The 19,890-nt window shown below is 36.1% G+C and overlaps 1 protein-coding gene across 5 annotated transcripts in view; it reads right to left on the bottom strand.

The window, feature by feature from the left end:
* USP47 (ubiquitin specific peptidase 47) overlaps positions 1–19,890 on the bottom strand; it is a 65,912-nt gene that overhangs the window by 23,365 nt on the left and 22,657 nt on the right. For all 5 annotated transcript variants that reach the window (XM_083355783.1, XM_083355782.1, XM_083355781.1 and 2 more), the window contains 7 exons: positions 18,733–18,936; positions 17,998–18,111; positions 16,834–16,972; positions 15,519–15,615; positions 14,694–14,839; positions 13,799–13,878; positions 9,040–9,189 (listed from right to left, as the gene is read on the bottom strand). In XM_083355783.1, the coding sequence (XP_083211909.1) occupies positions 9,040–9,189; positions 13,799–13,878; positions 14,694–14,839; positions 15,519–15,615; positions 16,834–16,972; positions 17,998–18,111; positions 18,733–18,936 (930 nt within the window). The remainder of the gene's footprint in view (positions 1–9,039; positions 9,190–13,798; positions 13,879–14,693; positions 14,840–15,518; positions 15,616–16,833; positions 16,973–17,997; positions 18,112–18,732; positions 18,937–19,890) is intronic.

Genomic DNA, 19,890 nt, shown 5'->3' on the forward strand with positions numbered 1-19,890 from the left:
AGTACTTTTCTATAAAATCCTACCCAACTTGAGACCCAGCTACATGCAGAGGTCTATTTAGCATGTCAATTATCCTGATGTCCCCTTTAGAACATCCATGCTATCTAACAAGACATAAGTGATGAGGCAAGGGAAGAAAAAAAAATTCTATCAACTCAACTATATCTTCAGAAACCCAAAGAGTTAATAATAGAACAAGACAAGATTATGGTTTCAGTTGATGTCACAGAACATTTTATAGACACAGAACTAGTGAAAACAATCCATGGCAGCAGTACCACACAACACAGCCAACCTAATCAAATATATTAAGATTGAAATAGCCAGGATCATGGACTTTGTCAACCTCTGCCTCATTTCCTATTTTCAATCTGATGGACAAATATAGCCAACAAATCAGAGGCACACCAATGGAATCACCACTTACAGGACTCATAATAGAAACTGCAGCATCTAGAAATTACACCATTTCCAACAAAAATATGAATCCACTATGTAGACGGCATCTTTTCATAATAAAAAAGGACAAAGGGACACATGAAACAATCAACAGCATCTTCCAAGAAATAAAACTCACAAAGGAAGAAGAAAACAATACACTACCTTTCTTAGATATCCTTATCAGCAGAGGAAATAATGGCAAATTAGAAGCAGAAGTCTAACAAAAAAAACCATCCACACTAACCAAGTGCTCAAATATCAAAGTAACAACCCCAACCTTCCATAAGAGGAGCTGTGGGACAAGCACAAATGCACTGCAACAACCTAGAATTCTAGAAAAGGAAAAAGAGTGCCTACACAACATCTTCCAAGAAAATGGATACCCATGAAACCTTATCAGTCTGACCCTTCAATCCATTACAACACAGCCAATACAAGCTATAAAAAGGGTAATACTGCATACATCAAAAACATCTCAGAAACAACCAACAGACTATTTACAACCACATGGCATCATAACACACAAGCCAACTAAAGCCCTGCAAAATATCTTAAGTATATCAAAAGACACACTATGTTGGACAAGCAGGTAGAAGACTAGCAGAGTATACATGAACACCAACTAGCAATCAGACATCATGATGAAATCTCCTTAATTTCACAACACATGGCCAATTTATCCACAGTTTCTTAGACAAAGCTAAATCCAAACACACTAGGGGAATTCTGAGAAGCCTGGCATTCAGACAAATCAGCCATCAATAAGCACATAAACAAGTTAAGCAAGTTCTGCATACGGTTCAAGGAAGAGAAATGCTAAAAAAGGGGAAAAAATCAGAACACCTCCTTGCCAGCAATCAAACCCTAGATAAACAGGGATTAACCCCAGGATTAATATCAGGATTAATGCCAGACCAATAAGCAGTAAACAACAGTCTAAGGAGAAAATAACATCCCCAACAACACTGAGAAGTCAAGGGTATATAAATAGGCAGCAAACCCCATTCCCTTCTAGCACTGCTGCGAGAGACAGAGGGAGACAGGGAGAGGGAGAGAGACAGAGAGAGAAAGAGACTGAACCAGATTACTGTGAAAGAGGAAACCAGATTCACAACCTACTTAAAGTGAAAACAGACACATTAGCCTGCTATCACTGTGTAATTTCAAGGCAAATGGTTTTTTTTAAAAAAAAATAAAATCCTGTGATTCATTCTCATTACCAGTTGTTCTCTGGTGTCTAAATAAATAAAAGGGGGCTTAGATGGTCAGAGGACTCACCAATTGCAAAATGACTGGTGCACAGCTTATAAGATTACTATCTAAAGCATGTTGTTTGATGGATCCCACTTTGGGAGGAGATCAAGGATAGGGGAAGGTCTTCAAAAAGCCTCCAATTCACCCCTTCTCCCTCCATTTCTGAGAGCTCAGAGAAGCACTAAGAACAAACAAAACAAAAGATTTACAGCCCTCACTTTTTCACATGGATAAGAATTCTGTCACTGCTGAAACACAAGACACTTTTTAAAAAAGCTCCTAACTCCAATGGTGGAGCAGAGGTGGGATGGCGGTCATGAGGCTGAAGAAAAAAGCAACATGCTGCTATGATTTTCTAAGATTGCTCTTCAAAACCAAACAAAAAATCTAGAAAATGCATGCTTTATTTAAAAACCATGGAATAAAAAAACACTTTGCAAAACAAAATTTTTATCAGAATGGGTTGCTACTGAAAATTCTAAAAGGCATGTCAATTTGAAGTTTGACCTACATGATACACATTAATAATCTAAAGCCAACATGCACATTTCTTATACGTACTGTAGAAATTTTGATAGTAACTGTGGCTTAAATATTTTTAGAGAAAATTTGCTAACTACAATTCTGAAGTTGTGCATACAATAACATTTCCTAGAAATATTGAGATAGATAAACAAAAGCTATATCTCTTTAAGAAGTAAATGACACATGAATGGCTGAAAAAATAGGCATGTGAAATTTATGTAAGCTCTGTGTGATGTGCAAGTCAACAAGGAACCATACTGGGCTATATTTATATACAGACAAAAAAAGAAGTGATGTTCCTAAAGAACTTCTAAAACTAGATAAAAATTCATGAAAGGTAATGCATTATTTAATGGCTTTATTGCTTACCAAGGAGAAAATTATGCTTAAACCAAGTACTTTAATCTTTTACAGATCACCTGTATATTTACATAGTTCTTAATAATCTTATATTTCATTCTGGTATTTTTTATTTCTTGAAGCTTTGTAATTTTATAATAGTGTAGTTTTTTTTAAAATTCTTTTAGTTTTATATTCTTAATTGTGCATGAAACCATCTCTATAAATATACAGTCAGGACCAGTATTTACTTCCTTAAAATCAAGTGCAATCAGTCAGATCCACCTTGCTATACTGCTCTCACCTCCAGATCGTATTAGTTGAAATTTGAAAACCAGCAGAATTAGTGGCAGACGTAATACCACTCAAATTTAATGGGAAACAATATTCAAATAACACCGATGATGATTTAGTTAAAAGAGCATCTTTAACAGTCTTTATTGTCTTATAATAGAATTACACAAACTCTGTAATGTAATAAATAGGTCAATGCAAAAGTGTTGTGATAGTTGGACTTTTTTTAAAAAAAGTATTACAGCATCTATATTCTCCAAAGTCAGTGTGTGCCAACCCTAGACCAGACTAAGAAACAGATACCATGTAGACCTAAAACCTATTGCTCTTAGGATAGCTATACTGTATTTGGAGAATCTTATAAGTTTAAATGTGCTTCTCTTCCTCCTTTTATCTTAACAGTCTTTGCCTGGACTTATGCCTTATTTATCTGATCAATGTCTCGGTGGCAGATCTTTCCTCTGCCCTCTTTTATACTCAGTACAACTGTTGCTGCTTCAAAAACTTTCTTTCTCTCTTCCTTCCTCCCCCCCCCTCCACTCCCTCATCCATGTATGTAACATAACTGGGATGAGAGAAAAGTAAGCTGGCTTTGGAGGACTTTAAAACTTTCAGGACAGATCTTTTCTGAAACATCTCTTTGAAATGCTTTAAACAACCATACTGTTAAAGTATAAAGCAAGCATTATGTAGAAAGTAATCATCATGTGTTCAACAAACTAAAATTTACATATTTTGGCTTAACATTGTTATAAATCTTATCTTGTTATATAAGATTTACCACTGCAATTTCATCTTAGTTCTACCATTTTTATATGATATTCAAAGTGCCACTTCAAAAGTCTAGTCACTCTCCTTTTAGATTAGATCTAAATATGCTTAACAATGTGTACTTAGAGCAATTACAAATAGTTCTTGACTTAGGACCATTGTTTAAAGACTTTTCAAAGTTATGACAGTGCTGGAAAAAGTGAGTTACGACTAATTCTTCCACTTACAACCACCACAGCATCTCTGCAATTGTGTGATCAAAATTCAGGTGCTTGGCAACTGGCATTTATGACAATTGCAGTTTCCCAAAGTCACATGATCACTGTTTTTGATTGTCACAGGGGGCTTCCAACAAATGGGGGAAGCCAGATTTACTTAACAATCATGTAATTCTCTTAAAAACCATGGCAAAAAAGATTGTAAAATTGAGCACGATTGTTTTAATGATTGCATTGCTTAGTGAAAGAGGTTCCGATGCCAATTGTGGTCATAGGTCAAGGACTATAATATTTTAAAATATTTACAAAAATATATTTCCAAAACTGGAAAGTTGTTTGTAACCTTTGTTCTAGGTAAACTTTTAGTCAAGTATTTAGATTGTTGTTTAGTACCTGTCTGATTCAATGCTTATACGTGGCTAACCTTAGTCATAGATCAACAACTCTTGTTGCCTATTCTGTAGCCGATTAATTCTTATTTGTGTGTGAAATGTAACCATTTAGGCTATTATTTTATGTAACACAAAAACAAGATGTAGTAAAATGACCTTGGTTGTACTTTGGTTTAACCTGAATATTATCAACATGATTAAAAGACTTTTAATGTGGACCTTTACACCCTCCTAGATTATTCTTTTCTATGAAGCTGAGTTTTTTATGGCTTCTACTGGTCTAAAAAGGGCATTGTAAACTCCTATTGATCAGAATAATTATTAAATATTAATTAGCAAAAAACAAGGTCTTTTCAAAAATGACATTTAAATACAAATGACAAATAGATGTATTTCAATGCTACATTGAGGATTAAATGTACATTTAAGATTAAAGAAAGCTAGAGCAAGTTAACTTAAACATCTGGAAGGTTATTCTTCAAGTTCAAGGATAAAATATTCAAATTAAATATGTAGGTAAGAATATTTAATGCAGCAGAGCTACTATTTTAAAACAGAAAAAGTTTGATGTATTTCTTTTGCAGCTAAGGTATTCGAGGCAAAAATAATGATCAGTTGCTGAATGACTGCCAGATATATTTTACAAGGGTTCTGGCTCATTAAAGATGGCTTAGGCTACATTTTTAGAATATTATTTGAAATTCCTCGTGTTTAATACAATTTGCAGTCTGTGATGGGAAAACTGATGCTTGAGCTTGCATTTGTGTGGGATTTAATTTTTCCCCCACATTCAACTTTTTTGGACCATTTTCAAACAACCTAGAACTAAAAGAAAAATATACGGTAACATAGGTTCTTCCTTGAGCAGTTTTCATTGGCATTTCATATAGCAGAATGCAATTTCAGACATCACATTTGGAATTTTGTGTAAAACTTCAAAATGGTTCAAATGTGGTTTCTAAAAATCTCAGCGGGACCAAGGATGAGTTTTGTGGTTTATGTCATTGTTGTTGTTGTTGTTTTAAGCTACAAAGCAGCAATGCAGTCTACAAAGAGCCTTGAGTCTGGTTCTTTTCATCATCTTGTCAGCAGTCTTAAAAACAGGTATCAAAATATTCCATTTTATGAGTACATGGGTCCTTGGGGATCATACTTAAAAAAAAAACCCAAGATATATTTTGAAGAGTCAGCAGGAAACTGACTAAATAAATAAAATTAATTATTAAAAAATCCTTTAAAATACTACTACAAATTGTAAATATTTATAACAATTAGAAACAATGAACAGATTGGCTTTTGGGAAAGGGCAACACAGAATAACATTCATTATATTTTAAAAAAACAGAAAATCACTTACCTCTAACTAGAGTTCTTTCAAGGTAGTATCCTCCATAGACCCTCTATTTTGGATAGTGACGTCTGTGGCAAGTCCCCTCAGAAACACACTAGCAAGTTCAAAAGAGCTTTACATTCCCTTCCACAAGACCTATTAGCGCATGTGTCAATCTCCTTATGATTATTTTGTTGAGTCAAATTCTTATTTACCCTTTTTAACGGAGGATCAATGGAGGATATTACCTTCAGACAAATCCATTTAGAAGCAGGTGACTTTTCCTTTCTCCAAAAGCAAGTATCCTCCATAGTTCCCAAATACTGAAAACTACAACTAAAGTTTTTCTAAATAGAGGATCAGTTTTGCGATATAATGTAGGAAAAATCTAATATTTCAGACGAATCGATTATTAACACAGTAGGTAAGGCAGTCTGTTTGGATAATCGTAAGAAAAATAGGCAATACTCTCTGAACAGGAATAATACAGGTGCTCCTTGATTTGTAACCACAATTGGGAGTGGAACTTCTGTCGCTAACAATGCAGTAATAAAAAGTGTGATGTCATGTGACCTCACTGCTTAGTAACAGAAATCTCACTACTCCTGGCTGCCATTGTTAACTGAAAATTGTTGGTTGTTAAGTGAGTACCCACTGCAATCCCAGCTATTCTAGGTGTGGTCTCTCCCACTCCTGAGCCTTGGTAAGTGCCCCATCTTCAAACCTGCCTATCTCCTCCCCCCCCCACACACACATCTCTGTTCCTTTGGCTGCCCTACTCCCGTCTTGCAGGCCCAGCTGATCTTAGCCATCTTCTTGCTCCTGATGCTGACAAGGTTTGTCCAGCCTGGCCCTTTGTGAGGCAACTATTGGCCACACAAGAATATCTTCCCCTTGTGAGGAAACAGCCATGAGTGACCTTGTGCAGCCAGCAGCTGCTTACAAAGGGCCAAGTCAGACATACTTGGCCAGCAGAGGCAGCAGGGGCTGCTGACTATAAGGAACCAAAAAGTGGGGGGAAATAGATGGGTGGGGGCTCCTGCAACTGTAACTGTAGGCATGCTGCCAAGTGCCCAGAGGTGCTACAATGGCCATAATTTCAGGGACCTATTTTAAATTCTTTCATTCAGCTCCACCAAAACCTCAAATGGTCATAAGTCGAGGACTGTCCGTAAGGTAGCAGGCAATTTTTTCCTTAGTTAGAATATATGTAGAAAAAAAAGAACCCTGTGTTATTTAACAAAACTGCTTCTTTGTCGAGGTACCAGCCCTTAATATTTTACCAACAGAAAGACAACACCGACATTTTATTCAACTAGCTCCCGTTATCCAAGGGAATTTTCCATTAAAAACAAACTAATCAGAATATGAAGGCCTTAAATATCCTATTTATAAGAATATTTTATAGTGATGTTATATACATAAAAATGTAGCATCTGCTAAGTTGCATAGCATATAAAACTTAATAAAGCATAAAGGTTTCTACATAGCGTTTATTTAAAATCAGAACGATTATCACACTCCACTGGCTAACAACTGATTAGTTAGTAAAGAGTATTTCAAGGTGACCTTGGCTTCTGGTGTTATCATGGTGTTATCATGGACTAGTCAGTGTCATTTGCTTGGCTGCAGTACAGAAATGATTGCCCTTGTCTTCTTCAAGGATATTTTTCAGCTTCCTGTCTAGCTTACAAGTTTGCTATCTCTTGGCTGTCTGGCATGGAATCTGCCTAAATGAATCTCCCAGTGCATATCCATTAGGGTAGTTTAGGTTTAGCCTGGCAAGATTCTGTCTATATGGTATGTGCAAATAAAGAACTGAACTTTGGCTGGATTGTTTTATGTCAGGGGTTCCCAACTGGGGGTTCTCATACCTCCTAGGGGTGCAAAATGATATTCCAGGGGTGTGAAAACTTGAGTTTTCAAAATTATAATGTATGCATAATTTGTTGCCGTTATTTTGAACTTTTGTAAGGGGTGCAAGAATATATCAGAAGCATTCTCGGGGTGCGGGGTGTAGAAAAGTTTTGGAGCTGCTGTTTTACGTCATGTTTTGGCTAGGCCTAACACTGTCTTTAAAATAGTAACTCTACTTTAAAACAGCTGTAACTCTAACTGTTCAAGATCAGCAAAAGTGGGTTAGGAGCAAAAGCCTAATTAGGCAAGAAGTTAGCATTTGCTTAAATTGAAATTCTTAGGAAAAAAAAGTCTGGGTAATATGAACCTACTAGAACATGTTAATAAGCATCTATGTCTGTATATATCTATCTTGTATCTTAACTGAGATTATAAAATATACACTCTTTTTTTTTAAATGCAACTGGAAGATCAGACAACCAAAGAAATTCTAGGTTTATTTGTTCAACAGACTACATCACTGAAATCAGTGTAATCATTTAAATAATAATTAAATTCCCTTGTTTTTAAAGCTGTCTATAAAGCCTTATTTTGAAACCTTAACCTTAACCATACAATTTTTACAAATTGTTATAAAAATAAAATTTAAGTTATACACTGTAAAAAGCATCAATTTAGGAATATAATTAAAAATTTACAATTCAGAAAGGCAGATAGGGAAGTGTACCAGCTCTCTTGGAGACAAAGACATCTAATGACTTTGGCCAGTCACTCTTTCTCAGTTCTAGGAATACTGGAATGGCAAAATTCTGAAAATGCTGACAGAAAACTGCATGGATCTGGCAATATTTTCAACAGGAATCAGGGTTGATTCAAAGAAACATGAGTTTTTCCTAAAAAAAAAAATCCATCCTTTGTTGCCTACATAGTGCCATGATGGAAAGGTAGTTAAGAAAGCTGGAGTGATCAGCATGTCTATTTTCAATTCAAAGCCAGCCTTCCCATCTCACTTATATTAGTCAGTATGAGTCGCCCTTATAAACATATAATCACTAGTTATCGCAATCTAAGCATCCTGAATAAAGCAAGATGGCTAGTATGAGAGGTTGGAGGGAACTAGGGTCCAGTCAGAGAGAATTTGGTCTCAAACTCCGTGCGCAATAGTTTATTGGGACTTTAGTGAATATTCCAGAGACATCTAAATACTGCCAATTTAAAGTTATCCTTCCGTAATACAATCAAAAGCCTATCTGGAATTCCAAATAGGAATTCCTTTCCTATCTGCTGTAATATTTACCAAGTTTCACAATAATTAATTCACATAAACCCCATATTATGTTTAAAAAGTACATTTTTCTACAAGAAAGGCAGAACATGTGTTGTTTTATTGCATCTGGAATGTTAAGATTTCACATGTCGATTGACTGCTTTTCCTTTTCCCAAACATGCACTAGTAGGACTCATTGAAGGGTGTTCTAAAGCTTGCTAGCTGGTCTACTGCACAAAGACGGACAACCCAAGATGGAGTTTCCAGGATGATGCTTACCTTTAAAGAAGTCACAGTACTGTGGCATTATTATATAGAAAGACACAGTAGCATTCAGTTTAACATACACACCACACTAGCAAAGGCCTGATTGGCGCCATAAGGTCGAATAACCAATGGAATATCCAGGTAAGTATCAATTCTCCAGCTCTCATAGCCACATTCCAAGCATCTTACATAGTCCTTCAGCTTGCCTTGGTAGAGCTGATTTATGAGATCAGCCTGCATTTAAGGAAAAAAATATTACAAAAACAAATTTGTTAACCTTTATGAAGCATTATTTCCTGAAGAATTTAATTTTAGCTGGCTAACATATTCTAAACTGCAAAAAATTACTTCATAATAGTTCAGGATATGTATTCTAAATTGTGCCTTTCATCCTTAAGCTTATAAATAGCATTCTTTAAACTAAACAAATAAAAAATATATAAAATATATTTAAAATTCACAGCTAGCTATTAATTAATTAATTAATTAATTAATTAATTAATTTTTGGGACTTATATGCCGCCCTATCTCCCGAAGGACTCAGGGCGGCTAACAATAACATACAATAAATACAGAAGTTAAAATAAAAATTAAAATTAAAGGCCCCTGTACAATAAATTAAAATTAAAATTAAAATAAATTAAAAATTAGAGTTAAAAATTAAAAACATAAATTAAAATCCCTGTCAGTCCAGGTCAGCCAGGTGGAAAAGGAGTGTTTTGAGGCCGCGGCGAAAGGACTGGAGATCTGGGGCCATCCGAAGCTCAAGGGGGAGCTGGTTCCATAGGGCTGGCGCTCCCACAGAGAAGGCTCTCCCCCTGGGGGTCGCCAGCCGACATTGTCTAGCCGACGGTACCCTGAGGAGGCCTTCTCTGTGTGAGCGTACTGGGCGATGGGAAGTCGTTCCCGGCAGCAGATGGTCCTGCAAGTATCCCGGGCCTAAGCCATGTAGGGCTTTAAAGGTAAGTACCAGCACCTTAAATCTCACCCGGAGGGCAACCGGTAACCAATGCAGTTCACACAGGAGGGGTGTAATATGGGAGTATCGGGGTGCTGCCATCACTACCCGTGCAGCTGCACTCAGCACCAGCTGAAGCCTCCGGGTGGTCTTTAAGGGCAGCCCCATGTAGAGAGCATTGCAGTAATCTATACGGGAGGTAAAGAGTGCGTGGGTGACTATACGTAGGGCATCTCGGTCCAGAAAGGGGCACAACTGGCGTACCAGGCGAATCTGGCAAATGCCCCCCTAGCCACGACTCCAATATGATCTTCAAAACTGAGTCGTGAATCCAGGAGGACACCTAGATTGCGTGCTCTATCAACGGGAGGTAACATCTCTCCTCCTATAATCAAAGCTGGAACCTCTTGGACTAAACGAGATGCCAGTACGTAAAGCCACTCAGTCTTGGCCGGGTTGAGCCGGAGCCTGTTCTTTCCCATCCAAATCTGTACCGCTTCCAGGCAACGGGACATCACATCAAGGGCATCACTGGGTTGGTTCGGGGTGGAGATGAAAAGCTCTGCTATTCATTTTATCAGCCTATTTTCAGTTACTTTTTAAAGTGAAAATAGAATTGAACAAAAATTTCATGGCAGATATTTATTTATCCAATTTGTCTTAATCATATTTAATGAGAATTATGCTGATTTCCATTCCAATTAAAAATAAATACCTACCGTAATTCCCCTGAAAGCCCATATCAATTTCATATATATTCATAAATACATATGATGTTCATATTTTAAGTCCTTTACAGTTCATATTCATATATAAAATGATTTTAGTGTACTTTTAATTGAAATGCACATGCAAATATATTTTACTCAAATGTATACATTTCAAAATGTTCTCTGGTACATTCTTGAGCTGGACAAGAAACAATGGACAATTAGTAAAGATTGGCGTAATGGATATATACAAGAATGGAAAAGGGAATAGCAGGAGTCATGTGATCCAGGTTCAATGCTGAATTGCCACAAAGAATCTAGACCCGTCTCCAGTCACTTTTTTCAGTGCTGTTGTTACTCTGAATAGTAGCTAAACAAATGGTTGTAAGTCAAGAACTACCCGTATACAGATTTCATGAACATAAAGGACTCACAATAGCTTTTTAAGGAATTTCTGCTTAGTAGCCAAATATCAGTCTACTGACTGGTTCAGACACCTTCGCCCAGGTTCGCCTGGTGCGCCAGTTGCGGCCCTATCTTAGCCGGGATGATTTGTGCACGGTCACTCATGCGCTCGTGTCCTCTCGTCTGGACTACTGCAACGCTCTCTACATGGGGCTGCCCTTGAGGACCACCCGGAAGCTCCAACTGGTACAGAATGCAGCCGCGAGAGTGGTGTTGGGAGTCTCCCGATACTCCCACGTTACACCTCTGCTCCGTGAGCTGCATTGGTTGCCAGTTGTCTTCCGGGTGAGATTCAAGGTACTGGTAACGGTGTTTAAAGCCCTCCATGGCATGGGGCCGGAGTACCTCAGGGAACATCTGCTGCCGGCATCAAGCTCCCTGCGCCCTGTGCGTTCCCACAGAGAGGGCCTCCTCAGGGTGCCACCGATCAGAGAATGTCGATTGGTGGCCCCCAGGGGGAGATCCTTCTCTGTGGGCGCTCCGGAGCTGTGGAATCAGCTACCAGTAGAGCTCCGGATGGCGCCCGATCTTCGCTCCTTTCGTCGCGATCTCAAGACATTTTTGTTTGTACAAGCTGGCCTAGCCTGATGGGGATCGGTGGGGTTGTTTTATTTTTGGTCTTTTAATTTTATCTCGGGGTTTTTTAGAACTGTACTTCTATTGTTTTTAATTAGGGCAATTGTTTAATCATCTTTTAATGTTTGTATTTGCTATTTTATTCTGCCCTGTGAACCGCCCTGAGTCCTCAGGGAGAAGGGCGGTATATAAATGTTATTAAAATTAAATTAAAAAAAAAAATAAAGAGCAGAGACCACTTTGTGCAGAGTCCATATTATGATTTAAGATGTGGTAGAAGATATTGCAGGAGATATTGCAAGATCTCCTTTGGATAACAGGTTTGACACTATTTTGCATTTGTAGAAGTCTAAATATGTTAAATGGAAATCATCTATCTGAAGCACAACATGATGGAGACAGTGCTGAACAGCACAGACCACCAGTTTTCTGTGAGCAATATCACAACTGAATTGAATTGCCCAATAGTGCTCAATTGATGTTATCGTTTCCTCCAGCAACAATGCTTGCTTTCACATTAAGTACTGAGACTTCATATCTGAAAACTGATGGTAGTGGTATGTATTTAGCAATCTAAAATTTACACAAATATGAGCTGTCACTGTTGTGACTACTGCCTGTCGATGGCCTTCGGTTAGGCTGAAACAGGAAATAAAGATTTGTCTCATGTCCCATACACACACACACACACACACACACACACACACACACACAAACACATATATATAAAATAAGATTTGTCCCATGCTTGGGACCTAAGCAAGCGCATTCTAAATACTTAAAAAACATTTAACACATATCTCCCTTGCTTCTCAGCTAACAAAGAGAGAGAACGAGCCTGTGGCCTAGGGGTTAAAACAACTGCTTAAGATGCAGTCAGCCCAGGTTCGAATCTCAGAAGGGTATGGCTGACTGATGAGAACAAATAAGTTTGAAATGATCATATCTGTCTCCCTTTATTTATTAGCAAGCCAAAAAATTTACATACATACATACATACATACGTACGTACGTACATACATACATACATATATATATAGAGAGAGAGAGAGGGACACGGTGGCTCAGTGGGTTAGGATGCTGAGCCTGTCGATCAGAAGGTCGGCAGTTTGGTGGGTCGAATCCTGAGTGCCGCGTAGCAGAGTGAGCGCCTGTTACTCGTCCCAGCTTCTGCCAGCCTAGCAGTTCGAAAGCACGTAAAAAAGCAAGTAGAAAAATAGGGACCACTACGGTGGGAAGGTAACAGCGTTCCGTGCGCCTTTGGCGTCTAGTCATGCCGGCCACATGACCACGGAGAGGTCCTCGGACAAGCGCTGGCTCTTCGGCTATGAAACGGAGATGAGCACCGGCCCATAGAGTCGGAAACGACTAGCACGCATGTGCGGGGGAACCTTTACCTTATATATACTGTATATATATCGGAATGGGAGAGATCTCTAGTTACTTTAGGCCAGACATGCCAAACTTGTGACATCATGTGATGTTGCGCAACATATTGGAGCTTTTTCTCCATTGCCGGCAATGGAGTGGGTGCGGTTTTGGCATGACGCATCTTGCCTGCGGGCCAGCAGTTTGACACCCCTGCTTTAGGCATATATATACAGAAACACTATGAGACTCATAGGAACAAGTCTGGAAGTAGCAAGTTGCAACTTTTGGCAAAATAGAAAAAAAGGAATAACTAAGTTATTTCTATATATTTGTTGTATCTTTTTTAGAAGATAGACTGAATTTCAAAGGCTGTGAGGGAAAAAAAGATAATCACAAAAGAATTAGGATGGCTCCTGAGTAAAGGAGATTTTACCAGGAGACTTCAACTTGAAGAAAGGAAATAAGATACAAGTTCCAGAAGGATCACATAACTCTTGCTTTCCCTTGATACAAAGAGATTACAATCCACTTAAAGATGCCTCTCAAGAGTATTATATTGCAAAACTATGACACTTCATATAAAATGCATACAGAATGAATTCCTCAAATTTCAACAGTTCTGAGTAAACAATGCACTATTTCTCCATTTTACCTCAGTGTTTAAAACTAGCCTTTAAATCTAGGATTAGTATAGCACTGTTTTATTAACCATTCTAATTATTTGTTATTTCTTGTGATCTCAACAAACCCAAAAATATTATACCTGCTCCGTTTGTTTCCATTTTTGTTCCAAAGCATCAAACATGACTCTACAGAGTTCCTGCACATCATGCTGCTGCCATGCTATTGTAAAACAAAAGTGACTTTATTTAATTAATACAGGCATACATCCCATCACAGCAATCTGTTAGCCCAGTTACAAAAGCACATTTCACTAAATTTATTTTACTGCTAGTTTTGGAACTGAAATTTCTCTACCTATCTCATTTGGCTGACCTCAAAATTATTTTCAAACATTATTTTTTTAAAAAAAACAACAGGGACTCACAACTGTAGTTTAATATTTTTGTCATGATATACTGAACTTTAAGCAAACTAAATAACAGAACCAAGAAATTAGGCCATCAACTCTGCTTGCTTAATGCAGGAAAACATATTAAACCATCCTGAAGAAAACGTCTTCCAACCTGCTTAGAGAAAGCAAAAGTCCACCATCTTGATAGTCTATTCTTGGACAACTCTTACTGTAAAGTAATCTTTTCTAATATTAAACTATAAATTATCTTCCTATTCTTTTATTATTCTGTTACCGTAAACTGAGAATTTTGGCTAGTAGTTTGTAATAATAATTTATTAAACTTTATTAAATTGATCGATTCTCAACAGCTATATAAATAAGGGTAAATGCAGAAGCCAGTTTTAAGCTATTGATATCCTTACTTTTTAAATGTTATTAATCAGGGATTTTTGAGATATGACAGCGTAATAGATATGTGGCTTTTTTCTTACTCCAGTTATACAGGAATGCTAATATGTGACCAAGTAGGAATCATGCACATCCAGACCAAGTACATAACTGATAATCAGAACACAGACAATGTCAGTCAATATATGTCCTAATATAATTATAATTTAACCAAGTATTTGGTTAGCATTACCCTCACTACTATCCCATCCAAAGCTTCGTGTAACATCTGTAGTTTCAATTGCTCTCTTTTTGCTGGTCTGCAATAAAACAAACAATCTTTGAAGCTGATAAGGGATGCTTGTTACTGGATCTTCTTCAGAGTCTTCAAATTCCCATCTATTAAAAAAATACAAACATTAGTACTAACAGACAAAATAAATTATTTTAGAGCATCCTGTTGAAAATGAAACGTTCCTAACATTCATTTGTAGTAAAAAGCAGTATCTGAAAGGAAAGTTGATATGGAAATATTTCTTCAAAATACAATTTGAAAAAAAGCTGAAAACCAAATATATGATCTTTACAGCCCAATATCAAAACTTTTTAGAAGAGATAACCTTCCATGCTTGAATATTCAAGTATTCCATATCAGAACATTTTCTAGTATAAATATTATGACATGCCATCAAATCATACTGAACTCTTGAGATATTCTTGCAAAAGTTAACACTATCTATATTCCCAAAGGTGCTTTTTCAAAAGGCAACTGGACTTTGTTTTTGGAAAAACGAAGTTCAGTTGCCTTTTGAAAAAGCACCTCTAGAACAACCATGACCTGGATGACTGAGAATCTCCATAGACATACTTCCATTTCTACATTCCAAAATATAGCTACATAATATATATATGGAGCTATTCTCAACAACAATAATTAACATTAGAACACTGAATAGATTGCAAATAGCTATGTAGGTAGGAAAATATTTTGTAAGTGCATTAGTCTCTCAGGTGTTTAGTGAGACTTTCATAACTCAAGAAAAGGCAATAACAAAATTAATCAAATCCATCTGCTTACCTATATAATGCATTTCTAAATTCAGGAGTCATGTAAAGAGTTTGTAGAAGACTGTTCAAATAACAGGTCATTGCCTGATTTACTAGACCCACATATCCTAAAAAACAGTATAACGTTAGCAATAATGTTCATCTTAAAAAGCAATAAGACTTAAGAGGAATTAACATTACATTATTGGGCATATTGATTATTTCTATTGCAAATTTTCAAAATTAAATTTTTTGCTAATAATATCTACTCAGAACAACAGTAATTTAAAGCTTTATTGGGTATTCAAAAAACAAATTTCTTCAGAATTCTGAAACACATAGGTAAAAACGGCTTAAACAGGACCTGAATAAACTACAGTGCTGGCTTAGGATAACATATTAAACCGTTTGTAATTTAGCACAGTATGATGTGTCACTTCAATGCTAATTAATTATCTTTACTTGCACTGCAAACTTAGAAAAAATACTAGATACTAGCAAATTTCATTTCCTTCTAGTATGATTTCATTTTTAAGAGTATTAGTTATTAGAATCTAATTATTAGATTCACAATAGTAAAGGTGAACTGCATAGGGGAATATGAAAATGGATTTCTTCTAAGTAAGGACTATTTCCCTATTAGTTAAATATTGAAAAGTAATTTTTTGCTCAATTGTTTTTATCAGAAATACACCTGCATTTCACTAAGTGGAACAAAGTTTTACCCATGACCAAGAGTGAAGAGGGTTTTTTTGTTTAATAAAAAAAATCCCTAATAGTTACAATAAGGATTGGGGTTTTAGAGGTAAAAGCAAATCACAAGGTTGTTAAGCAAATCCAATCAGCAAAAATTGCTGGAAACTGGTAAAAAAAATTGCAAAACATGTTCATGTGACTGTGGGGCATTGCAACCAGTTGTAAATGCAAGCTGGTTGTCAAGCACCCAAAATGCAATCATGTTACTGGTGTGTGTGTGTGTGTGTGATGATGCAGTGAAAGTTACAACTTCTAGAGTGAGTTATTAACTTTTAAAAAGCCTATTGTAACTTTAAATGATCATTAAATCAAAGATTACTTGTAACAATCTGTATGAATTAAAAATAAATGACATCCCTGCCTAGGAGTTATTTTGTCTCCTTACACATCTGCAACTATAGTTGACAGCAACTATAGTACCACCAGTTCTGCAACTGTTATTCCTCATTCAAAATCTTATATGAACAGTGGGATTTACAACTCGTTTTGCCTATACTTAAAACTGTTTGAAGATAATATCATAATTTGTTTGAAGATAGTATTATAATATTGCTATATCCAGTGGAAAAGGACAAAAGACATCTCCATACCTGTTTCTGATTTGTTCAGAATTGATGAATAGGAATAATTCTGAGTGACGTAATCATTGGAACAGCCAACTGAACCTTCTTTTGGTAGAGGACCTATAAACCTATCAGGATTGTGGTCGTCTGATCCACCAGGCTCCTCCTAAAACATTGGACACATCTATTAAAATGTATCTTCAAGTTTACAGTTAACTAATGAAAAATAGCTTATTAAAGAAAGCCCATGTTCTCACAAGACATTTCACATTTCCCATCCTTGGTATTACAAGTAGTTTCACAAAAGACACAAAAAGGAAATGAGTTACAGAAGAAGATGGGGAGCTGAAAATAGAGTGAATCTAAGTAAGAATTGCAAGAAGTGTGTATACTAGTTTTGCTATCTATAGAACTCTAAACACATGAGATAAAAAAGTTGGTATTTTTTTTAACAGAGCGATTAAGCTTAAGATTTCAAAAGGCAAAACAGGTGCGAGGAGAATGCCAACAGAATTGCACATTCTTGGTCTAGCTCTAAAATGCAGTACATAGCCAAAGTGTGCAAAAACATTGAAATTCTTGAACATCCTGACCCTGGAAACTCCTGTTTCAAGGTCAGAACAAGCAGCTCCTATTTAAGGAGCTCAGTCTGAAGACACATAATGCTGTTCCAACTGTATTAGAAATGTCTGCTTTGCAGTGCATGTTTGAGAACGAGACCAGTTTTGTTTCTTAGAAAGGATTTACTTACTGGCTATAAAAATCACTATAAAAAAGTGAGAGCCTTGGTGGAGCAGTGGGCTAATGCCTCCTTAAGTAACACCAGCTGCCTGCAATTAGTGCAGGTTCGCATCCCACCAGGCTCAAGGTTGACTCAGCCTTCCATCCTTCCAAGGTAGGTAAAATGAGGACCCAGATTGTTGGGGGCAATTAAGCTGACTTTGTAATAATGCCGCTTGGTGTGTGTGTGTAAGCCCTAATAAGCAGGCATATACATAGAATGAAGGCTACTGCTACGCTTGTAAGCCGCCCTGAGTCTTCGGAGAAGGGCGGGATATAAATGGAATAAAAATAAAAATAAAATAAAAATAAAAATAAAAATCAAAGATAAACATTAGAACACTCAGAACAAAAAGAAAAAAAAATCTTAACATGGTAAGACATAGAAGCCACAACTGACTATATCATTACCACTACTACTTGAGGTTGGTCTCCATCTTTATCTGTCAAATGCAGAAAATTCTTTTTCCCAGGCTCAAAACCAGCATCAACAACAGATTTATCACTCGAAGGATCCAGTGGTGTCTACAGTAAATAAAATAAAATTGTTTATTTCATAGAATTGTGATTATACATTTTCCAAATTCAGATATTAGAAGAATGTTACTGACATAGACTGACTGACTCTGGGTATGGAACAGGTAAATTTAATAATTGGCAGAAACACATTTTAAAAGATATTTTCAATAGAGTTTACCAACTATTTTTAATGTCTTGATTTAAAAAATACTTTCTAACAAACAGCACTGCTTGCTCCTTCAAGCAAAACTACTACAGGATTATAAAAATTTAGTTGTGTTTATACCCACATTAATGCAAAGCATAATATTTTTAAGATATCAAAAAAAATTGGGGCAGAAAACAGTTAAGTCAGAAAATAAAAATGAATTAAAGAAATAATTTAAAATAAATATTTTATCTGTTATCTTTTGTGCTATGATTTTATGAAAAAATGGCATTAAAATCTTTTTCTATATCACTTCCAACCACAAAAAACAAAAGGAGGCAATCTTGACCAAAAAAGGATTATTAAGGGAAAACAAGGTAATATGAGAAATGCCATGAAAATGAACAAAAATATTGTACATCAGCCATTTAAAAGTATTCTCCCCAAATGCCTAAAAGTAATAGATTTTTATTTTTTACCGTATTAGCAACACTGACTCCATTTCCCCAAATTAAATCAAAGGTTCCATTAACATAGCCCACTTTGGAGGCTATATCTTCAAATAGTTTTTTTACTGGTGTGGAAGCTGGCAAATTCAATGTGATGCGCTCATTCACTGTCTTAACGTTAGTAGTATCTTGTATTATACAAAGTACTCTGAGTTCATCAGCAGCACTTTCAATCTGAAATGAAAGGAACAAACAGATAACAGAAGTATGTTCTATTTTAGAAAGTCATTTCTCTTAACTGTGCAATTTCAGTTTTTAACACAGATGGTACACTGTAATTTAAGAAATCTAAACAAAATAATATGAACAATTTTAAAAATTGGATATCAACAGGTTCCCTTGAATGCAGCTTTTTGGTCCTAGTTGTCCTTGTTAAAACTACATCATCCAAGCTCTACAGCTTCAATCAGAATATCTGTTAACAATTTTATATATCATCAATTCTTATAAAACCAAAATTATGCACTGATTATATTCAAAGACAGTTAGGAAATGGTGACTGGAACAGTATGCAGCTGCTTCAATGCTTACTAAATATAGACACTATGACATAGAATCTGCATAGCTTATACTATCAAAACATATCTAGATTCAAATGAAAATGTAAATGAATTCTTATTTTATGTAGTTTTTTCTGCACCCAGAATTATTATAAGGGAATCACATACAAATATATTAAGAAGACACAAGCTAGAAATCACTGCTGAACAAACTACAAAGTCATGCCTGACTGAAGCATAAACTCAGTTCATGACTATGACATGTTCAAATGTAGCACAGATATTCTATACTAAAACTCCATGCAGGATTAAGCTTCTAATTCAAAGAAAGATACTGCATAAGTTCCAAAACCATAGTAGTTGTGAGTGGAAAGTATTTTCTAACTGCCATGCCCATACTCTAAAAAACTGTTTTGTTGCTTTGTTAAAGCAATTATTTAAACAAAGCAATGAAAGTCTTTTAGATTTTTTGTTAGATTTAGATTAGCATCTGTATTTATGTCTTACAGCAGTTTAAAAAAATACAACCATTCTGATCCATTTTTTTAGCATAACCACATTTTGACATAGTGTAAATGAACTTAATTTTTTTTTTATTGAAAAGTTTTAAAAAATACAATTTTCCTTT

This window comes from Vipera ursinii, assembly GCF_947247035.1.
Source record: "Vipera ursinii genome assembly, chromosome: 1".
Lineage (NCBI taxonomy): Eukaryota > Metazoa > Chordata > Lepidosauria > Squamata > Viperidae > Vipera > Vipera ursinii.